This window comes from Pseudophryne corroboree, chromosome 4 (assembly GCF_028390025.1).
Source record: "Pseudophryne corroboree isolate aPseCor3 chromosome 4, aPseCor3.hap2, whole genome shotgun sequence".
NCBI lineage: Eukaryota > Metazoa > Chordata > Amphibia > Anura > Myobatrachidae > Pseudophryne > Pseudophryne corroboree.
This window is the reverse complement of record NC_086447.1, coordinates 739173851-739197356: the sequence shown is the minus strand read 5'-3', so window position 1 is coordinate 739197356 and position 23506 is coordinate 739173851. Positions and strand designations below refer to the sequence as shown.

Genomic DNA, 23506 nt, shown 5'->3' with positions numbered 1-23506 from the left:
TGTCTCCTGCGGAGCCGCTATTCCCCATGGTCCTGACGGAGTCCCCAGCATCCACTAGGACGTTAGAGAAATATAGTTGTTTTTCATTACCACCAGGCTCCTTGAGCCTATTCGCACACATGCGGGCAATCAATAACACCATCTGTCTTAGTACATATGGATCACATTCATTATAACAGGGGGGCGCTGTTCGTGTAAATCATCTCTGTGCAGCATCATTCACACTATGCAGCCGCTAATCATCCCAGTCATTACCATCATGTATATACTGCATCTCCTTATTACCATCACACAGCCTTTATTGTATGGCAATGCTTTGTATTAGAGACGCTTAGAACACTGTCATATTACTGTGCTGTTTATCCCAGGAGCGTCATGCTGGGTCTCCATGGTGATGGGTCACTGACGTGCATCGCGCAAAACGCGATGACGTCATCACACAGCGCCTCAACAGCCGAGCGGGTCCCCGCCGATCAGCGCTGCACACTTCACTTCACATGGGTGACGGGATATAAGGTGAGCTTTTTTATTACTGTATGTATCCTGATGACAATTTTCTCAGTAAAATTGAAACGTTGAAAGACCGTTGGTGATAATTACTGTTCTCAATCCTGAGTGCCGCACAACTACTGCACTGTATATATATATATATATATATATATATATATATATATACACACACACACATACATATGTATACACATACTAGGGTCTCAATGTCTGTTGATAAGGTATCTGTCCACGCTGCTACAGCGCTATAAACCCATGCCGACACAATCGCCGGTCTGAGTAGTGTACCAGCATGTGTGTAAATGGACTTCAAAGTACTTTTACTGCATGTTATCTGCAGGATCCCTGAGGATAGCTGTTAAGTCAGCGCTACCTTTTGGGTAAACGTGACAAGCTTTGTCCACCCTAGGGGAAGATTCCCATCGTATCCTGGCCCTAGTAGAGAAAGGATACTCCCTGAGAATTCTTTGTGGGAAGCTCCAGCTTCTTGTCTGGAGATTCCCGCTCTTTTTCTTCATGAGAGGAGGGAAATTTACCTCAGCTTTCTTCCCCTTAAACATGTGTACCCTTGTGTCAGGGACAGATGAGTCATCAGTGATATGCAAAACATCTTTTATTACAATAATCATATATTGAATACTTTCCTGCCATTTTGTCTGTAACTTTGCATTATCGTAGTCGACACTGGAGTCAGGCTCCGTGTCGATATCAGTGTCTATTATTTTGGATAGTGAGCGTTGTGAGACTCTGAAGGGCTCTGCGACATAGGGACAGACATGGGTAGATTCCCTGTCTGTTCTCTAATCTTTTGTGCAATAAATTTACCTTAGCACTTAATTTCACATATCCAAACAGGTGTCGGCGTTGTCGACGGAGACACCACTCACACACACATTTGCTCCATCTCCTCCTTAGGGGAGCCTTTTACCTCAGACATGTCGACACACACGTACCGACACACCACACACTCAGGGAATGCTCATCTGAAGATAATTCCCCCACAAGGCCCTTTGGAGAGACAGAGAGAGAGTATGCCAGCACACACCCCAGCGCTATATGACGCAGGAAAAAACACAGCAATTTAATGTTTACCCAGTAGCGCTGTTATTATCTGCGCCGAATTATGTGCCCCCCCTCTTCTTTAAAACCCTCTCTTCTACCGTGGTATAAGCAGGGGAGAGACCGGGGAGCTTCCTCTCAGCGGTGCTGTGGAGAAAAACATGGCGCTGGTGAGTGCTTCTGTCCCGCTAAAAGTGTAAAATTGGCGGGGGCTCCTGCATATATACAGTGTCCAGCTGTATATATGCTCCTTTTGCCAAATAAGAGGTTTATATTGCTGCCGAGGGAGCCCCCCCCCCCCCCCCTGCGCCCTGCACCCTTACAGTGACCGGAGTATGTGAGGTGTGTGGGAGCAATGGCGCACAGCTGCAGTGCTGTGCGTTACCTCAGTGAAGACCATGGAGTCTTCTGCCGCCTGTGGAGTCTTCTTTGCTTCTCATACTCACCCGGCTTCTGTCTTCCGGCTCTGCGAGGGGGACGGCGGCGCGGCTCTGGGATCGGACGGCGAGGGTGAGATCCTGCGTACGATCCCTCTGGAGCTAATAGTGTCCAGTAGCCTAAGAAGCAGGACCTAGCTTCAGAGAGTAGGGCTGCTTCTCTCCCCTCAGTCCCACGATGCAGGGAGTCTGTTGCCAGCAGAGCTCCCTGAAAATAAAAAACCTAACAAAATACTTTCTCTCCGCAAACTCAAGAGAGCTCACTGAAAAGCACCCAGCTCGTCTGGGCACAGTATCAAACTGAGGTCTGGAGGAGGGGCATGGAGGGAGGAGCCAGTGCACACCAGAACCTAAATTCTTTCTTAAAGTGCCCATGTCTCCTGCGGAGCCCGTCTATCCCCATGGTCCTTACGGAGTCCCCAGCATCCACTAGGACGTTAGAGAAATAAATAGTAATACAGGAAACTAAAGAATGAAACTTTAAATGATCACTGTTTTAGTTAACCAATGTGGTGTTGCTTCCTCATCGTGATAAAGTTATATTTATTTCCAACATAATAAGCATATGGTTTCAAAGTTTTCTGCAATGGACACGGCGTTATATTGGATTTCCCGCTCAAGGGGTCCCCTTACTGGTAAAGAAAGGTTTTTCCAATATAGAAAAAAAATCTCTCTAGTATACTGACAGGACCTCACAAATGTGGCATCTGGCATGCATTTCACTGAAACCCATTTGTCTAGATAGACTAGGGTTATTCCAGTATTTTAGGCGCCTGTCTGTAGTGATATACAGGAGACCTATCTCTTGTTCTGTAACAAAATGAGATACCTGAAATTCACTATATTGTATCTCAAGTGTACAAACAGGTCAATACTTAAATTCCCCCCCCTGGAAGTTTCAAAATTTCTATTATATACACACACACGCAGAACATAACATACACAGGGCTGTGGCATTTTCCTGGCAGAGCGTCTGTCGCAGAGTTTTTTATAAGTAATAGTTCCAAATCATTTAAGGAATGGAACAGACAGGGGTGCCTCTTGCAATGTCAGATATACTGAATAGAACAGTACCTCCAATAATTTATAGGTTTATGTCTTACTAAATAATGTAACAGACTCACAACCCACATTTCTTGCAGAATATGCCTGCAATATTTAAAAAGGCAGTAACAGTAAATGAAAAAACAGCCTCGTCTTGCATTAAATATAATTTCTATTTTCATTTAGCAGGCAAAGGGGTTTATTCAATGCCTGTCGGATCCTCAGACAGTTCAGTATTCAATCTGCGGGCAATTCCGACAGGTTTTTGCCCGTTTTCGACAATGCCGATACGACTTTTTTAAAGTCGGATTGACATTGTCGAAAACGGGCCAAAAAACTGTCGGAATCACACGCAAATCAGACAAAACAAGTGGATCCGCGGATAATCAGCACTATAATTTAATAGGTCGAATCCAAATTCGACCTAATAAAGTCGGAAAGTGCTATTTTCCGACTTTTTAAAAAATCCGACAGTAATTGAATAGACCCCAAAATCTGCAAGAATCGGGAGTTTTGAAAAGTCACTGCTTAGTAAATAATAAGAATTTACTTACCGATAATTCTATTTCTCATAGTCCGTAGTGGATGCTGGGACTCCGTAAGGACCATGGGGAATAGCGGCTCCGCAGGAGACTGGGCACAAAAGTAAAAGCTTGAACTAGCTGGTGTGCACTGGCTCCTCCCCCTATGACCCTCCTCCAAGCCTCAGTTAGGATACTGTGCCCGGACGAGCGTACATAATAAGGAAGGATATTGAATCCCGGGTAAGACTCATACCAGCCACACCAATCACACCGTACAACCTGTGATCTGAACCCAGTTAACAGTATGATAAACGAAGGCGCCTCTGAAAAGATGGCTCACAACAATAATAACCCGAATTTTGTAACAATAACTATATACAAGCATTGCAGACAATCCGCACTTGGGATGGGCGCCCAGCATCCACTACGGACTATGAGAAATAGAATTATCGGTAAGTAAATTCTTATTTTCTCTAACGTCCTAAGTGGATGCTGGGGACTCCGTCAGGACCATGGGGATTATACCAAAGCTCCCAAACGGGCGGGAGAGTGCGGATGACTCTGCAGCACCGAATGAGAGAACTCCAGGTCCTCCTCAGCCAGGGTATCAAATTTGTAGAATTTAGCAAACGTGTTTGCCCCTGACCAAGTAGCTGCTCGGCAAAGTTGTAAAGCCGAGACCCCTCGGGCAGCCGCCCAAGATGAGCCCACCTTCCTTGTGGAATGGGCTTTTACAGATTTTGGCTGTGGCAGGCCTGCCACAGAATGCGCAAGCTGAATTGTACTACAAATCCAACGAGCAATCGTCTGCTTAGAAGCAGGAGCACCCAGCTTGTTGGGTGCATACAGGATAAACAGCGAGTCAGATTTCCTGACTCCAGCCGTCCTGGAAATATATATTTTGAGGGCCCTGACTACGTCCAGTAACTTGGAGTCCTCCAAGTCCCTAGTAGCCGCAGGCACCACAATAGGCTGGTTCACGTGAAACGCTGAAACCACCTTTGGGAGAAATTGAGGACGAGTCCTCAATTCTGCCCTATCCGTGTGAAAAATCAGGTAAGGGCTTTTATAAGATAAAGCCGCCAATTCTGAGACACGCCTGGCTGAAGCCAGGGCTAACAGCATTACCACCTTCCATGTGAGATATTTTAATTCCACAGTGGTGAGTGGTTCAAACCGATGTGATTTTAGGAACCCCAAAACCACATTGAGATCCCAAGGTGCCACCGGGGGCACAAAAGGAGGCTGTATATGCAGTACCCCTTTGACAAACGTCTGGACTTCAGGCACTGAAGCCAGTTCTTTTTGGAAGAAAATCGACAGGGCCGAAATTTGAACCTTAATGGACCCTAATTTTAGGCCCATAGACAGTCCTGTTTGCAGGAAATGTAGGAAGCGACCCAGTTGAAATTCCTCTGTAGGGGCCTCTTTGGCCTCACACCACGCAACATATTTTCGCCAAATGCGGTGATAATGTTTTGCGGTTACATCCTTCCTGGCCTTTATCAGGGTAGGGATGACTTCTTCTGGAATGCCTTTTTCCTTCAGGATCCGGCGTTCAACCGCCATGCCGTCAAACGCAGCCGCGGTAAGTCTTGGAACAGACAAGGTCCCTGCTGGAGCAGGTCCTTTCTTAGAGGTAGAGGCCACGGGTCCTCCGTGAGCATCTCTTGAAGTTCCGGGTACCAAGTCCTTCTTGGCCAATCCGGAACCACGAGTATAGTTCTTACTCCTCTCCTTTTTATGATTCTCAGTACTTTTGGTATGAGAGGCAGAGGAGGGAACACATACACTGACTGGTACACCCATGGTGTTACCAGAGCGTCCACCGCTATTGCCTGAGGGTCCCTTGACCTGGCGCAATATCTGTCTAGTTTTTTTGTTGAGACGGGACGCCATCATGTCCACCTTTGGTTTTTCCCAACGGTTTACCATCTCTTGGAAGACTTCTGGATGAAGTCCCCACTCCCCCGGGTGAAGGTCGTGTCTGCTGAGGAAGTCCGCTTCCCAGTTGTCCACTCCCGGAATGAACACTGCTGACAGTGCTATCACATGATTCTCCGCCCAGCGAAGAATCCTTGCAGCTTCTGCCATCGCCCTCCTGCTTCTCGTGCCGCCCTGTCTGTTTACGTGGGCGACTGACGTGATGTTGTCCGATTGGATCAATACCGCCTGACCCTGAAGCAGAGGTTTTGCTTGACTTAGGGCATTGTAAATGGCCCTTAGTTCCAGAATGTTTATATGAAGAGATGTTTCCATGCTTGACCACAAGCCTTGGAAATTTTGTCACTGTGTGACTGCTCCCCAGCCTCTCAGGCTGGCATCTGTGGTCACCAGGATCCAATCCTGAATGCCGAATCTGCGGCCCTCTAGTAGATGAGCACTCTGCAGCCACCACAGAAGAGACACCCTTGTCCTTGGCGACAGGGTTATCCGCTGATGCATCTGAAGATGCGATCCGGACCATTTGTCCAGAAGATCCCACTGAAACGTTCTTGCATGGAATCTTCCAAATGGAATCGCTTCGTAAGAAGCCACCATTTTTCCCAGGACCCTCGTGCACTGATGCACTGACACCTGGCCTGGTTTTAGGAGATTCCTGACTAGCTCGGATAACTCCCTGGCCTTCTCCTCTGGGAGAAACACCTTTTTCTGGACTGTGTCCAGAATCATTCCTAGGAACAGGAGACGTGTCGTTGGAATCAGCTGCGATTTTGGAATATTTAGGATCCACCCGTGCTGACGTAACACTAACTGAGATAGTGCTACTCCGACTTCTAACTGTTCCCTGGACCTTGCCCTTATCAGGAGATCGTCCAAGTAAGGGATAATTAAAATGCCTTTTCTTCGAAGAAGAATCATCATTTCGGCCATTACCTTGGTAAAGACCCGAGGTGCCGTGGACAACCCAAACGGCAGCGTCTGAAACTGATAATGACAGTTTTGTACTACAAACCTGAGGTACCCTTGGTGAGAAGGGTAAATTGGGACGTGGAGATAAGCATCTTTGATGTCCAGAGACACCATATAGTCCCCTTCTTCCAGGTTTGCTATCACTGCTCTGAGTGACTCCATCTTGAATTTGAACTTCTTTATGTAAGTGTTCAAGGATTTTAGATTTAAAATTGGTCTCACCGAGCCGTCCGGCTTCGGTACCACAAACAGCGTGGAATAATACCCCTTTCCCTGTTGTAGGAGAGGTACCTTGATTATCACCTGCTGGGAATACAGCTTGTGAATGGCTTCCAAAACTGCCTCCCTGTCGGAGGGAGACTTTGGTAGAGCAGACTTCAGGAACCGGCGAGGGGGAGACGTCTCGAATTCCAGTTTGTACCCCTGTGATACTACCTGCAGAATCCAGGGGTCCACTTGCGAGTGAGCCCACTGCGCGTTGAAATTTTTGAGACGGGCCCCCACCGTGTCCGAGTCCGCTTGTAAAGCCCCAGCGTCATGCTGAAGACTTGGCAGAAGCAGAGGAGGGCTTCTGCTCCTGGGAAGAGGCTGCCTGGTGCAGTCTTTTTCCTCTTCCTCTGCCCCGGGGCAGAAATGAGTGGCCTTTTGCCCGCCTGTACTTATGGGAACGAAAGGACTGAGTTTGAAAAGACGGTGTCTTTTTCTGCTGAGAGGTGACCTGGGGTAAAAAAAGGTGGACTTTCCGGCCGTTGCCGTGGCCACCAGGTCCGATAGACCGGCCCCAAATAACTCCTCTCCTTTAAACGGCAATACTTCCATATGTCGTTTGGAATCCGCATCCCCTGACCACTGTCGCGTCCATAACGCTCTTCTGGCCGAAATGGACATAGCACTCACTTTTGATGCCAGGGTGCAAATATCCCTCTGTGCATCACGCATATATAGTAATGCATCCTTCAAATGCTCTATAGTCAGTAATATACTGTCCCTATCCAGGGTATCAATATTTTCAGTCAGGGAATCCGACCACGCCACTCCAGCACTGCACATCCAGGCTGATGCGATTGCTGGTCGCAGTATAACACCAGTATGTGTGTATATACCCTTCAGGATATTTTCCAGCCTTCTATCCGCTGGTTCTTTGAGGGCGGCCGTATCAGGAGACGGTAACGCTACTTGTTTAGATAAACGTGTGAGCGCTTTATCTACGTTAGGGGGTGTTTCCCAACGCGCCCTAACCTCTGGCGGGAAAGGGTATAGTGCCAATAATTTATTAGAAATTAGCACTTTTTTATCGGGGGAAACCACGCTTTATCACACACCTCATTTAATTCATCTGACTCAGGGAAAGCTACTGGTAGTTTTTTCACTCCCCACATAATACCCTTCTTTGTGGTACTTGTAGTGTCAGAAATGTTCAATGCCTCCTTCATTGCCGTGATCATGTAACGTGTGGCCCTACTGGACATTACGTTTGTCTCCTCACCGTCGACACTGGACTCAGTATCCGTGTCTGGGTCTGTGTCGACCCACTGAGGTAACGGGCGTTTTATCGCCCCTGACGGTGTCTGAGACGCCTGGACAGGCACTAATTGATTTGTCGGCTGTCTCATGCCGTCAACATTTTTTTGTAAAGTGCTGACATTGTCACTTAGTTCTTTAAATACAACCATCCAGTCAGGTGTCGACTCCCTAGGGGGTGACATCACTAATACAGGCAATTGCTCTGCTTCCACATCATTTTCCTCCTCATACATGTCGACACAATCATACCGACACCCAGCACACACACAGGGAATGCTCTGATAGAGAACAGGACCCCACTAGCCCTTTGGGGAGACAGAGGGAGAGTTTGCCAGCACACACCAGAGCGCTATATATATATATATAGGGATAACCTTATATAAGTGTTACTCCCTTTTATAGCTGCTGTTTATAATTTAGCTGCCAATAGTGCCCCCCCTCTCTCGTTTTTACCCTGATTCTGTAGGGACTGCAGGGGAGAGTCAGGGAGCCGTCCTTCCAGCGGAACGGTGAGGGAAAATGGCGCTTGTGTGCTGAGGAGATAGGCTCCGCCCCTTCACGACGGCCTTATCTCCCGCTTTTTTTCTGGAAAACTGGCAGGGGTTAAATACATCCATATAGCCCAGGAGCTATAGGTGATGTATTTCTTTTGCCATCCTAAGGTATTTTTGTTTTTATTGCGTCTCAGGGCGCTCCCCCCCAGCGCCCTGCACCCTCAGTGACCGGAGTGTAAAGTGTGCTGAGAGCAATGGCGCACAGCTGCAGTGCTGTGCGCTACCTTAGTTGAAGACAGGAACGTCTTCTGCCGCCGATTTCACCGGACCTCTTCGTTCTTCTGGCTCTGTAAGGGGGCCGGCGGCGCGGCTCCGGGACCCATCCAGGCTGAACCTGTGATCGTCCCTCTGGAGCTAATGTCCAGTAGCCTAAGAAACCCAATCCACTCTGCACGCAGGTGAGTTCGTTTCTTCTCCCCTTAGTCCCACGATGCAGTGAGCCTGTTGCCAGCAGGACTCACTGAAAATAAAAAAACCTAAAATAAACTTTTACTCTAAGCAGCTCAGGAGAGCCACCTAGCATGCACCCTTCTCGTTCGGGCACAAAAATCTAACTGAGGCTTGGAGGAGGGTCATAGGGGGAGGAGCCAGTGCACACCAGCTAGTTCAAGCTTTTACTTTTGTGCCCAGTCTCCTGCGGAGCCGCTATTCCCCATGGTCCTTACGGAGTCCCAGCATCCACTTAGGACGTTAGAGAAATATCTTTTGATGTCTGAAGTAATCCATCAAGTCAGTGCCAAGAAATTCTCCACATTGTTAAGCAGGTATGGTGCCTTTTTTTCCATAAAATCATGGAGAAACTGCAGTTTCTGTATAATTTTATGTACCCCTTTATGTAGTGAAAGCTAATTAGCACTGCAGAGCCAGTTCCCATTATTACCACGGGGACTACGGTATGACCCCTACATGCCCCAACCCACGGAAGCAAAGTCTAACCCAGTTGGTTTAGACCATCCATAGATGGCGTAAACTTTTTTATGCCTATGGAGGCATTCTCACATGAGAGCGTTCTAACGATCCCTCCCTAGCAGCCTCCGACCAGCTCAGGAAACTGACATAGTGCACTGGGTCAGATTCTCAGGAAGAGTCTTTTGAAAAGGTGAGACTCCTTCGATGTGGCTGGGATGCCGAGTTATATTTAGTACTGTACACATGCAGGGATACATTAAAAACGATACGGACTGACAACTGCGGCACTAATGCATAGGACTTATGGTCTCATAATAAATTAGTTTTTCTTGTAAAAGTCACAGGCATTTCACTTTCAAATGGTATCCATGTCCTCTAATTAAAATCCCATTGCTACATAGCCTTATAAACTAATCTTACACATGCTACCTACTAACATATCCATTCCTGAATGTTTGCGCATTCATTTGAAACACAGAATTGTCCGCTTATACATTTATCAGTCATGTGTGGAACATTAAAATAAAAAAATAGAACTACAAAAAAATAGAACTACAGGTAGATTAAAAAAAACACTGCAACATATGGCTTAATAAAGGCATCTTTACTGACACCTAAACAGGTGTGTGGACCTCTCCATTACAAAATGCTCTTTACAAAGCTCACACACTGCAATTGTTTACCTGTGAGATACCATTTTTATTTGTATTGCGCATGTTTTTCTGAGATTATCGAATGGAATATGTTGAGATGTCCAGGCACATAACTTGTGGCTGATTGATCTGCACCTTAAAGTACTCTACTTACTCAGCCAAATGGTAAAGGCTGGAAACAAGCTGGCCAAATGTAACTTTACACAGAGGGGTACATGAGAATCATGCCCTTGCACACTTTTTACCAACTGTTCTTTAAGATTTTATCATGGTTGAGAAAATATTTGCAAGACATGCATGCACCTTTACATCATCCTCTATTATTCCCAATGTTCCAAATATGGGCCCGAATGTAGTAAAGTCCGAGTTGGCTGGAGGTGAGGGTTGCCGGACAACTCAGATGTTTTTTTTAAAGCGGCACTCATTTAGAAGACATGGTTTGCCTTGTAGACGATTGCTCCTTTAAGAAAAAAAGAAAAAAAAATGTCCAAGTTCATCCGGAAACCCGCACCTCCGGCAAACTGGGACGGCATAACATCCGGCCCTAAGGAATGAAGCTGTACTACATTATTCGATTTCTTAGATAGCTTATCTGTTAACACTTAATGGGCAATCCAAACTTCAAGCCTGGTAACAGATGACAAACGGGTCAGCTCTCACTGCATTAACCATTGGATATATGACACATGACAACACTCAAATGCGGTCCTCAAAGCACCCCAAACGGTACAATTTTAATTTTTTTCATGCTTGGCCACAGGTGACTTAATTAGCACCTCAGTCAATTTGATTTAACCATCTGTGCTGAGCCATGCATATACCTAAAACCTGGACCAATGGATGCCTTGAGGACGGCGTTTGAGAACCTCTGCTCTAATAAACCTAAATTAAAATAACCGTACACTTGGCCCTGTAGCAAGGCAGCTTTTGGTACTTACATAAAATGGAAGGTAACAAAACTAAGTTTAATGAATAGGTAATTTTACCCGATTACAAGAATCAAATTTCGCTGTAATCAGGTAAAAAAAAAAAAAAAAAATAAGTTCAAGTGGAAACACTGGTGCGGAGTATGTGGTAAGAAAACACAAGTGTGTTTCCTCATCATCAGCAATCAGACACAAACAAAGCTTACCTACCGTAGCAACAACACAGCTTTCCTTCAGACTGGAGAAATAAACTACATAAATACAGCTTCAATTCAGCAACATCAACAAGGGTGAGCAAAGGATCTAGCACTTAGTGACCGAGCCTATACAGACTCCCAAGTTAGCAGCTTATCATTAACTGAGAAATGGTTTTCCTATTCCTCACAAACCCCTGCATAGGAATACTGATTAGCAAACTGGAATCTGCTGAAACTCCATCCAGCTCACAGAAAAACTGCAAACCCAGGCCGCAGGACTTACAGGCTTGTGAATGTCCACATGGCTGCCATGAATAAAACCTGGAATGGAGCAACATGCCCATGAAGCAGGGTCCTTCTGTCACAGGACTTGGGATATTAGCTCAGGACATAAGGCAGGCATTCCCAACCTCAGTCCTCAAGGCGCACTAACCGTTCAGGCTTTAGTGATATCCATGCTTCAGCACAGATGGTTAAATCAAAATAACTAAGGTACTAATTAAGCTACCTATGCTTAAGCATGGATATCAGCAAAACCTTGACTGTTTGTGTGCCTTGAGGATTGAGGTTGGGAATGCCTTACATTGGTAAGAGTGTGTGCTAATGGTTAGGTTTTGGAGCTATTCCCATTGTGCAGGAACACCAGATAGTAATAACCATTATTTGTTGTGCTCCCGTATGCATCTGCTACAGAACAGAACCCATGACATTAGTTTCAGGGCTGTGGATGGCCTGAGGAAAACAAAATGCTAATGATATCTTGTATGCTCTGGAACAATAACCTGGATTAGGTATTAACTGTGACAAATCAGTCATTATTTCCTCCTGATGTAGGCCCACCACCTCCTGTATCGTAGTGTCTGCTGCTACTATGATTTGCTACATTCACATATCAATGTGTCCAACTCGCTAGTAAGCCCTGCATGTTCCTGGCAGCATACTGGTCCTTTATGTCAATTTATCTGTAAGATAACCAATTTTTGGCCCAAACAATCATTATCAGCATTAGGCCGCTATCCTATTTACTGCAGCGAAAGGATTCCGGCGGGGCTATCCTATTAGCCCCCGTAAGCCGGCACTTATCAGGGATTCTGCTTCACGTGCCTTAGCAGAATCCCCAATAACCAGCCCCCGGAGACCTGTTATCGGACCAGAACACATGGGTCCGCAATGTTATCATGGAGCCTATTGTGTTATTGACTGATAATGGGTGAGTTACTACATGGCAAACACGGGCTACAAGTGGATAGCCCGATAGCGTTATTGGGCTAAAAAGCCTGTTATTACCTTGCAGTAAACTCACCACACCTAACAGGATATCGCCATTAATCTGCATTAATACAATTACATTTGTACTACTACTCAAAGTCCTGTATATAATCTACCAGTCACCATTCTTGTCTGCCCCCAAAATGTCCTTAGCAAGAGGGCTCATTAGTTTCACATTTTATATGGGGAATGGACATATATTAAAATTAGCTATTTTACACAATTCCTTTTTTATTCAGGGAGGTCTGATTTTTCCAGCCCTCAACAAACACTATCTAGACTAGTTATAATCAAACCATATTTCTTACTGGATCCAGTTGGGTGAGGGCCACAAATTGGAACTACTTGGCTCCACTTTTCATACCTCAAATAAATCTGTTTTTGAGAGTTTGCCTGCAACTGTGATCCTAACATTCCCTCTGTTGATTAGCCTGATGATCAAACACTCCTTAACCCTGTAACGGCTAACTTCCATGTCTCCTCTTTAGGGGGTGTCACGACTGGTTGGACGATTTTCCAGATACCAATCTGAAAATTGCCACCAGTGACTTATGGTTGCCTCAGCACGTGCGTTTAATCAAACACGGTAACTGCCACTAGCAAAATAAATAATCGATGTACTGACTCCAGGTAGTCCTTTGCTGCTACCTGCATACAGAAATATTCACTGCACACTCACACTTAGGTACTTGGCTTTGAACTAACAGACCTATAAATTCACTAGAAGACACAGAGAATACACTAGATTAAGGTATTTTAATTTGAAATTTTTTTGAAAGTTTGATTACAAAGGTTTGATTACAAAATTACAAATATGTACAACAGGTTATATAGCAATCAACCTCAGAAAAAGTAAAAAGAATAAACGTGGGTACACACTAGGCGACATGCTCTATGAGCGACATCGCCTAGCATTTCCACCTTGCAGAGAAAATTAGCTACGTTGCTCAGGAGAAGTTAAAATGAGCGACGTCACTCATTTTCTCACCAAGTGTGTATGCACCTTAACTATAAGAAAAGTCATATCATCACTTAAGTTAGAGATCTCGGTCGTGAAGGAGCCAAAACATTGGGTATATCGCAAGATGTTGTACTTCTACATGCAAGACACTTACTACTTCCCATATCTCTCCATAGTACTCTATCATGCTCCCCTTCTCCTGCTCTACCACTTTTTTAACAATACAATTTCCCATTACAACTTGCCTTTTCCATTTTATCTAGGACGCCTCACCACCAGGGGAGCAGGAATGTGTTTTGTGGCTGGAGGGGGGCATACACCTCCCCCCCCCCCCTGCTGGGAGCGCTTACCTCCTTCTCCCCGTGAAGACCCCTACTGTAAAAAAAGGCTGCCGCCAGAGCCGCATCCTGCTGCCACATGTCCTGTCCTGGTCGGCTCTTACCTCATCAGGGATGCATTACTGGGAGGAGACGTGGTCATGCTGGGCCTGCTGGGACATCCCCGCCTCCTCCCAGTAATGCAGCAGTGGTGAAGAACCGGCTAGGACAGGACAGGGGGCAGCGCGCTGCGGTGTCGGCGTTAGACTTTTATAGTAGGAGTCTCAGCAGGGATCCGGAGGCAAGCGCTCCCCCTTCCAGCACCTGCGCCTCTTTCATGTTTGGAGGGGGCATGCTGCCTCTTTGCCCCCCCCTCAATAACCACAGTGATTTGCCCCAAATGGGTGTTTCCCTGTTTTTGGATTTTTTTTTATTTTTTATAAGTGATGTCAAAGTTTCTGTATTTTCTGCAAATCTGAACCTATGCATTAAGTTCTATAATGTGCCTCGAGTACCACTGGATGAAAACACTACATAAATACAATTATTACTATATAACTCACATTAACTGTATAAATGTGTGCTTTGGTATGTTTATGGAAGGCAGCTGGAATTGGCATCTGTGCTACTGTACTGAACAGGATTCTCAATAAAAGCAGCTATTTATAGAGACAATTTTGAAGTACATACTGTATGTTATCAGAGAATGCAATATGACAGTGAAATCTATTATCATACAATTCCCCATGGCCTGCGGTCGCCACAGGTTCTATTCCTACTCTATGGGTGTCGTGGACACCCACGAGTGGAAATAGTCCCTGTTGATCGGCATGCCGACCGTCGGGATAGCGAGCCGTCGGGATGGTGGAGGAGGTCATGTGACTGCCGGTCAGCTGACCGGCGGTCACATGAATACCACCCGTTTTCTACACCTTATGTAATTCTCCCTAAATGATCTCTTATTTCCCACTTGAATTCACATTCACAAATATGCATCTACCTACATTATTTATTATATTAGAAACAGCTTACCCTAGCAAAGAGATCATTTCCGAGAAGGGTCTGCAGTAGTAGGGGGAGCTGTGCCTCTAGGTGGAGCTTGTGACAGAGGTCTGTCAGCTCGTCTTTGTCCAGGAACCCCGTACCCGTGGTGTCACAGCTGTTGAAAACCTCTTGAAGCTGGGACACATATTTGTTCTCCTCTTCCTGGTCCATCCCATAGCAAACTGAAAAAGGACAAAACTTCAGGCTGAGCAGACATACGAACACTTGGACTCAACAGCACAATGTCATCCGCCATCAATAACTACTTTGGGACATTAATGTGGACAACAACAATGCAACACATTTCGAACACAAAATAATAACCACACTTTGCAAAGAGCCTTCTGGTTTACAGTATCAGGACAGCGCCAAAATTTCAGATTTGTTTACAAGGAACACATTTATGTTATATATCCGTATCTTATGCACAATGCATTTGTAAGAGGCACTTACTTTTTTTCCCAATGCTAAAAACACTACTTTGTGCTCAGAATATGTATTCTCTGTCTGTATTTTTATATTGAAGTCTTTGCTTTAACATGTGTATAATTGCTGACTTGTGTAGGCAAGCATCTTTTAATAATGAGGAGAATATTTCCAAGCCTGGGGGTATGTTTGCTATGAAGGTGTATTATCCACTTAAAGTATTAATAGAACAAAATTTAAGCTACAAGGGTAATAAAATATGAAATATAAGATTATGGGGCAGCTTTAACAACGAGTGATATTCTTTTTATTACTTGTTACGAATGATAAATGGTTCTCCAGCCAATTAGTTCCTGTCATTTTTCAAACACATGACAGGAGCTGATTGGCTGGAGCACCATTTTTCATTCGTAACGAGTGATAAGTAGAATATCACTTGTTGTTAAATCTGCCCCTATGTTTATAACTACTATGGAGTGCAAAATGTAAAAGCAGATAGACACAAAAGCACCAATCACACAAGCATGGCCGATATAGGACAGATTATAGAATATAACCATGTGGTCGCAAAACATTAAGAATAAACCATTTTTTCAGCCGAGGACAATTTTTGTTTGTTTGTGCACTACATGGAAAATGCTATATATTTCTAAGTATAGTTTGTTTTTACAAACTGCGCATAATAGCAAAGTATTGTGTAACTGAACAAAATTCCAAGTGGAACACACATTGCCACAGAATCATAACATTCTACACTTACAAATAAGATTCCTCATATAGGGTGAGGTGCATACTGCATGCAAATCTAGTCAGTTCTCGCATGCACAGCAGTGTTTATGAGAGCCATATTCACGAATAATTGCAAATAATGCAAAGGACAGCTTTACCTCTCAAGGAAATTCTGCGTAAAGAATCCCAAAGGCTTCTATAGGCAAGGTCATCTATAGAGCTTGGTACATACGAAGAATGCAGCAAACCTATGAAAACTGCAGTGTTTGGCGTTTTGTCTACATTTTTCCCTCAATACATCCCACCCAAATATCATCCATTAAGCACGATTCAATTCGAAGACAGTTGAATAGTGCCGGGAATTAGCTCCAGGGGATATTCAATACAGCGCAGTGGTAAGTCAAAGAATGTCCGTTCAATCGGACTAAACAGGGTGTTTTGTTGAGAGAACCGGCATTTTCAGACTTAAGTGCCCGGTGCACGCTGTTTCCGCTGTGCTAAGGGCAGAAATCAGCACCACGCTGGCACTCCGGGTGCAAGAAGAAATCCCGTCGTCGGGTGTCACAAGGCGCTGTTTTGAATAGGCCCGGGAGCTAATTCCCAGCGCTATTCAACTGTCTTATAATTAAATCTTGCCCATTGTGTATTTTTAGTTTTTGGTTTTTTTGTTTTATTTTAGATCACCCGCTACCCAGAAACCCTTTTGAGAAATTTATGGGCTGATTCTGAGTCAGACGTACACACAGCCAACGGATATGTCCACTTGCATTGTGTGGTCTGGTGTTTTTCTATACACCGGTTGGGAATCACTGGCTTAGAAGATAAAACCAAACTTATATTACTGATATGGAATTATCTACAGTTGTACAGCTCTTGTCAAGTGGCAGACAATTGGCTAGATACGTCATCGCTTGGAGAGTGATATAAATGGAAAGAGAAAAAGTACCAGCCAATCAGCTGCTAACTGTCATGTTACAGACTGTGTTTGAAAAATGACAGGAGCTCATTGGCTGGTACTTTTTCTCTCTCCATTTTATCACACAAGCGATGATTTCTATGAATGAATATTACCATAGTGCCTACATATTTTGCAGTACTTTACTGAGAATAAGTAAGTAAATCCATTCCTACAACAATGCCGCTCTGCCTGTATACAGTCCTCCTAACTGTTCTTCAATAAGAAATGCTGTGTTTTTCCATTCTCCGACCTAATTTGTGTCAGACTGCAGACTAGCTGCACTCATGTCTGCGTTAGGAGGCAATGGGAATGTTTCTCTATAATTCAGTTATTTTAAGTGGCCTTTTACATCCTAAACACTGTGTCAGCACATTTTTGCATGCACAGTGCCCACATTTGATTTAACAAACTAGCAGAAAACCACAACTCTAATATAATACCACATTCCATACAAAATAAAAGTGGGTATTTGAGGTGGTTATAAGTAGACCATTTTCTCTGGCAATGTATATACATATTAAAACTTTCCAAGAAAAATCACTGCCTCAAATTTGTATTCAGATCTACATGAACAGCATAAAAATACACAAGAATGCTTCTAAATACAGCTGAACTAAGTAAAATATAGAACAAGAATTTGCATTTTTTGTTTCCTGCCCATTCCATACTTAATGACTTAAAAGTAAACTTTTAGCCTTGATCATATTACTTGCCTACATGTAAATCCTCCCCTCCGGCAGATGCTGGAAAGACTGTTTAAGTGGGAGGTGCTTGGGAGGAATCACGGCAAATCACATCATCGCAACCCCACTGAGTGCAGCTATTTTCCTCAAAGTGCTTAAACAGACCCCAAGCCACCCTATTCACTGAGGAATTGGGCATGACCAGGAAGGTTGGTTTACTCTACAATGAGTGTGCAAGAACTCCCTGAATTGTCCAGGAGAGTTAGGCTAGTATGCCCTTGGTGCTATTGACTAACCTGGCAAAACCACTGGCAGCATAACTGGGGCTAGTTAGTATAGTGGTCATCTTAACTAGACTTCTCAACATGCCAAAATACTGATTTTGTCCATTTTAGTTGATAAAGTTGTCTAATATAGACATCTGCCAGTTCTAACCCTCTGCTCCTGGTTATCATTTTACAAGTAGGTAGAACTGTGGGGGATCCGGATTGAAAGTCGACAGTAACTAGGTCGACAATGTCTAGGTCGACCACTATTGGTCGACAGTAACTAGGTCGACATGGTGTCTAGGTCGACAGGGTCTTTGGGTCGACATGTTCTATGTCGACAGGTCAAAAGGTCGACATGAGTTTTTCACAATTTTTATCTTTTTTTGAACCTTTTCATATTTAACGATCCACGTGGACTACGATTGGAACGGTAATCTGTGCCGAGCGAAGCGAAGGCACCATGCCCGAAGCATGGCGAGCGAAGCGAGCCATGCGAGTGGACGCGGTACACTAATTGGGGTTCCCGGTCACTCTACAAAGAAAACGACACCAAAATAAAATTAAAAACTCATGTCGACCTTTTAACCTGTCGACCTAGAACATGTCGACCTAAAGACTGTCGACCTAGTTACTGTCGACCAATAGTGGTCGACCTAGACATTGTCGACCTAGTTACTGTCGACTTTCAATACCACACCCGAACTGTGGACCATGGGTGATGTTTATGAATAACTGTTAGCATATGAAATTCTCACATTGTACAGAATAGTATTCTTATGGGTAAAGACTTTGGGGTCTATTTACTAAGTCTTGGAGAGAGATAAAGTGGACGGAGATAATGTACCAGCCAGTCAGCTCCTAACTATCATTTCTGAAACCCAGCCTGTAACATGGCAGTTAGGAGCTGATTGGCTGATACTTTATCTCCATCCACTTTTCCTCCAATCAAGGCTTAGTAAATAGACCCCTTCATCTGACTTAGTCAAGAAGAGATCTAACCATTGCTGGGCAACAAAACTATTACAGGTGATTCTTGATGTGCTGACAACTGCCCATTGATGTAAGAGGTAAGGGGTGGTATTCAGTATGCCGGCTGTTGGGATCCCGGTGCTCAGTACACCGGCGCCGGAATCCCGACACCCCGCATATCAATAACTATTCTCCGTCTTGGGGGCCCACGACCCCCTGGAGGGAGAATAAATAGCATGGCGCGTGTAGCGCGCCACCATCCCCGCAGCATGGTGAGCGTAAACCCGCAAGGGGCTCATTTGCGCTCGCCCAGCTGTCGGTATGCTGGCCGCCGGGATCCCGGCGCCGGTATGCTAGCCGCCGGCATACCATACTACACCCGAGGTAAGAGGAGTAATTAATATGTAACATAATAATTAAAATAAATAGATATATTTTAGAACAAATGCAGCAGCACTCAGAGTTTGGTATGAAGTAGGGAGGCCAATCCCGGGATCGGCAGGATCCCGGGATTTGGGCCCAAAAATGCCGGGATTTGAATCCCGGGATTGGAGCAACCAATCCCGGGATTCACGGGATTACACTGCGCATGTGCGGGAGGGAGTGTGTGTAAGTAATACTACTTACAATTAGGAAGGCGGCAGCCATAGACGAACGCTGAACGCTGCGGCACTTCAAATGTGGCGCCGGCCGCCAGCCAATCAGAGCTGGCGGACCGGCAGCCAATCAGGGAAGCTGCCGCGGCAGCCAATCAGGAGCGACTGCTGCGGCCGCTTCCCTGATTGGCTGCTGGTCCGCCAGCTCTGGATGGCTGGCGGCCGGCGCTTCAGTTGAAATGCCGCCGCGTTCAGTGTGTCCATGGCTGGCGCCCACCTAACAGTAAGTGGTACTTACACCCACCCACCCTCCCTCCCGCGCCGCTACCAACCCTCCCCGCTACCTACTGTACATCCTCCCGCCCAGCTACCTACACCCTCCCGCACCACTACCTACACCCTCCCGCCCAGCTACCTACACCCTCCCGCCCAACTACCTACACCCTCCGCACCGCTACCTACACCCTCCTGCCCAGCTACCTACACCCTCCTGCACTGCTACCTACACCCTCCCTCCCTTCCCCGCCGCTACCTACACCCTCCCGCACCGCTACCTACCCTCCAGCGCTGCTCCCTACACCCTTTTTCACTGATCCCTACTGCAATCTTGGGATCCCGGGATTGATCGTTTTTCAATCCCGAATCCCGGGATTGAAAAAACGGCCCGGGATTGGCCTCCCTAGTATGAAGTAATTCAAGTGTATTAGTAACACATATCAAGACACCAACGTTTCGTGGCCAAGTGCGCCCCTTTGTCAAGGTGAGGTAATCTGGTTACCTCACTTTGACAAAGCAGAGCACTTGGTCCCGAAACGTTGGTCTCTTGATATGTGTTACTAATACACTTGGATCACTTCATAGCAGACTCTGAGTGCCGCTGCTTTTGCTCTATTATGCAAGTACTACACGGAAGGCACCGGAGCAGCTAATGTGACATTGTGTGTGACATTGTGGAGTGCCAGACTTTATTCTAATGTGTGTGTGTGTGTGTGTGTGTGTGTGTGTGTGTGTGTGTGTGTGTGTGTGTGTGTGTGTGTGTGTGTGTGTGTGTTTTTTAAGGCAAAGGGTGGTCACACCAAATATTGATTTGATTTAGAATTCTCGTCTGTTCATTTACTTTTGTTAATTGCTGAAAATAAACTTTTAACACTTCTATTTTTGAAAGCATTCTTACTGTGCAGTAGTTTTTCCACATATGACTAAACTTTTGCACAGTATTATATATACGTATAGCAGGTGATAAGAAAAGTGAGTGGCTATTGTAAGGTAGAAGCACTATTAATCACCACTAATAGTACAGTAATCAGAGCAGTCTTGACAGCAGTGTAGGCCCCTGGGCACAGCAATGCACTGGGCCCCCTAGCCATCCTCCAGCGGTAGGGGTGAGGGGGTGCTATCAGTGGCAACTTTGATGTCCCATGGGTGGTAGGGGGTGTTCTATCTTCCGCTCAGCATGTAGGACCTGTAATTTCTGCTAACTACTCCTTTACTGCACAGATGGTCAGAGATGGGGCAGGTGGGAGAACACTAAACAGTAGAAGGGGCATTGGGCTGAATGAAGGGGCCCCAGTACATGACTTCCAGGGTGGTAGAGGTTGTGCAATATGCAGGGGAGGGGTGGATAGTGGAGTGGGCTTAACATTCAGCATTTTCCGGTGGGAGGGCAGCTTGCTTGACTGCGGATATCTCCAGTTCCTGGAAATAGATTTCTTAGCTTTGAATGGGTTAAAAAACTAGAGAGTCCCACCTTCAGCAGATACTGAGGACACCTTTCAGGAGGTACTGGGGACTTGGGATCAGAGTTCAGGATCCAGAGCCATCCACCAACGAAAATATAAAACTGCATGCCAGGCGTGTGGAGTTGGAGCAGGGACCAGCTGCTTGAAGGCTTATATCTCCAGTTCTGGGCATAGTAGAGACCAGCTGCCAGTGTCCACCGAAAGGGGAGTGTCTCACATTTTGGAGAATACCCTCAGAACAACTCGAAGTAAGACAGATATATCTGGCTGGGAAGAGCAACTAATAGTCTTGGATGGGGACCAATGCTTTGAAGTCAAATATCTGCGGCTCCCCAGGGCCGATTTTCAAAAATCTGGTATCCCTGGAAAGAGGGGACCCTCAGCTATCATTCTAGGGCCCTTATACTCCTGGGGCCCTTGGGCAAGTGCCCATTGAACCCATACGAAAAGACAGCCCTGACAGTAATTGGTACCGAACATTTTTGTGTGGTTATAGGTGGTGTTGTACATTTGGAAAGAGAAGGAACGTGTGTAAGGTAGACACATGGAAGATGAACCACTCATTTACCATTTATCTCAACTAAAGCTCCTTCCACTTAGGATTCTGTAAAATTGTCTCCGTACTGGCTACATGTGAACTCTTGCAGTCATCCACTGACTCAGAGTGTGTGTGTTCCCGGTAACCTTCTCCGAGATCGTGGATAAGCCAGTACACTTCTTCCCAATATCAGCAGACTTTGTGGTACTACAGTAGTTGCTGTCACCAAAGAAGTCCGTGGAGACTACCAGAAGGAGGAACAGGGATGGCAACAACAATGACAGATGAACTCTCTGGATCCAGCAGTAGATCCCCTAAAATCACCTTGCCCTCGTTGTGCTGGCACTCCTCGGCAGCAACTTTTAAATGGTTTATATTTTGCTGCTCCATATAAACAAAGCTATACAGACATACTGTACATACATGTCCAATGATGAGTAATAGACTCAGTCTGTGTTTACACGAGTAGCAAACCACAGAACACTGTAAGGAGTCTCACACAGTTGTTCCTATTGCAGCATAAACTAAGGAATTCACATTTTACAGAATTCGAGGATAGAAATATATTCTTGCCATGTGGGGGATGGAATGTTAGGACTTGCAATTTATACACTTGATTTTATTCTAAACAAAAAACAAAAACAAAAAAACAACACAAATTACATAATTAACAATCTTTGCCGTCAACTGGAGATGCTTGAAATAGTCTGTGGCTGCCATAACATACGGGTTAACTTATCCAATTAGAACCAGGAAAAATAAACCCCTGCAAAATATGTTTATAGTGTGAAGACTTCTTCCCTTGATGTCTTTGAGAATCTTCCCAAGCGGTCATTAAAATCTAAACATGGAAGGGAATACCAGGCTGCCACGCAGTATTTAAAGGACGAAGCAAAGAAAAGAAAAAAAAGAATGGTTAACAATACTTTAATTTATTTTTCAAACCCCATGGCAAACTTATCGTATGTAACGCATCTGTAGGAACCATCTATCATCACCAGCAAAGAGGTGTTGCAGCAGCTACTGTATATCAACATCCAGAAGTAAGTGGCTCCAGGTGCTAGTGAAGGAACCTGGTAGTGGCAGCGACTGCTCTCCTACAACAGATAGGGGGTCTATACATGAAGCAGTGAAAAGTGCGGAGAAGTGAGCCAGTGGAGACGTTGCCCATGGCAAACAAGCAGCTGATTGGGTGCCATGGGCAACTTCTCCACAGGCTCACTTCTCCACTCTTTTCACTGCTACATGAATAGACCCCTAGATGATCCAAGTGGATCTTATCTGCCACCAAATTCTAAAGCCACTTAAGGGGGGTACACACGGAGAGATCAATGCTTAAATTCTAAGCAATCTGACTAGATTGCTTAGAAATTAAGCAAGGATCTCTCCGTGTGTATGCCCCACAGTGATAGAGATGCGCGTGTCGCTATTGCCGGTACTAGATTGGCACAATCTAGCACATAGCTCATCTCACCGCTGGGTGAAATGAGCGCCCCCCCCCCCCCTTGCTCAGCACACACCGTTACTCATGTCGAGCTTTTTAGATTTCGACCTTGTTCATGTTGACCTAATGACAGTGTCAACCTATTTCAGGTGTCGACCTAGTCACTGTCGACCAATAGTGGTTGACCTAATGACAGACAGTCGACCCTATGATCCACACCCATGCGTAACAGCACACAAATCAAGTACCAGCCAAAAACAAACATTAAACTAAAAATTCTGCACCATTCTATTTCTTAACATACTACTAACAAA

General features: G+C 45.3%; 1 protein-coding gene across 6 annotated transcripts in view; it reads right to left on the bottom strand.

Moving 5' to 3' along the window:
- NINL (ninein like) overlaps nucleotides 1-23506 on the bottom strand; it is a 277291-nt gene that overhangs the window by 207264 nt on the left and 46521 nt on the right. For all 6 annotated transcript variants that reach the window (XM_063918113.1, XM_063918114.1, XM_063918111.1 and 3 more), the window contains exon 3: nucleotides 14830-15023. In XM_063918113.1, the coding sequence (XP_063774183.1) occupies nucleotides 14830-15012 (183 nt within the window). In that variant the 5' untranslated portion in view covers nucleotides 15013-15023. The remainder of the gene's footprint in view (nucleotides 1-14829; nucleotides 15024-23506) is intronic.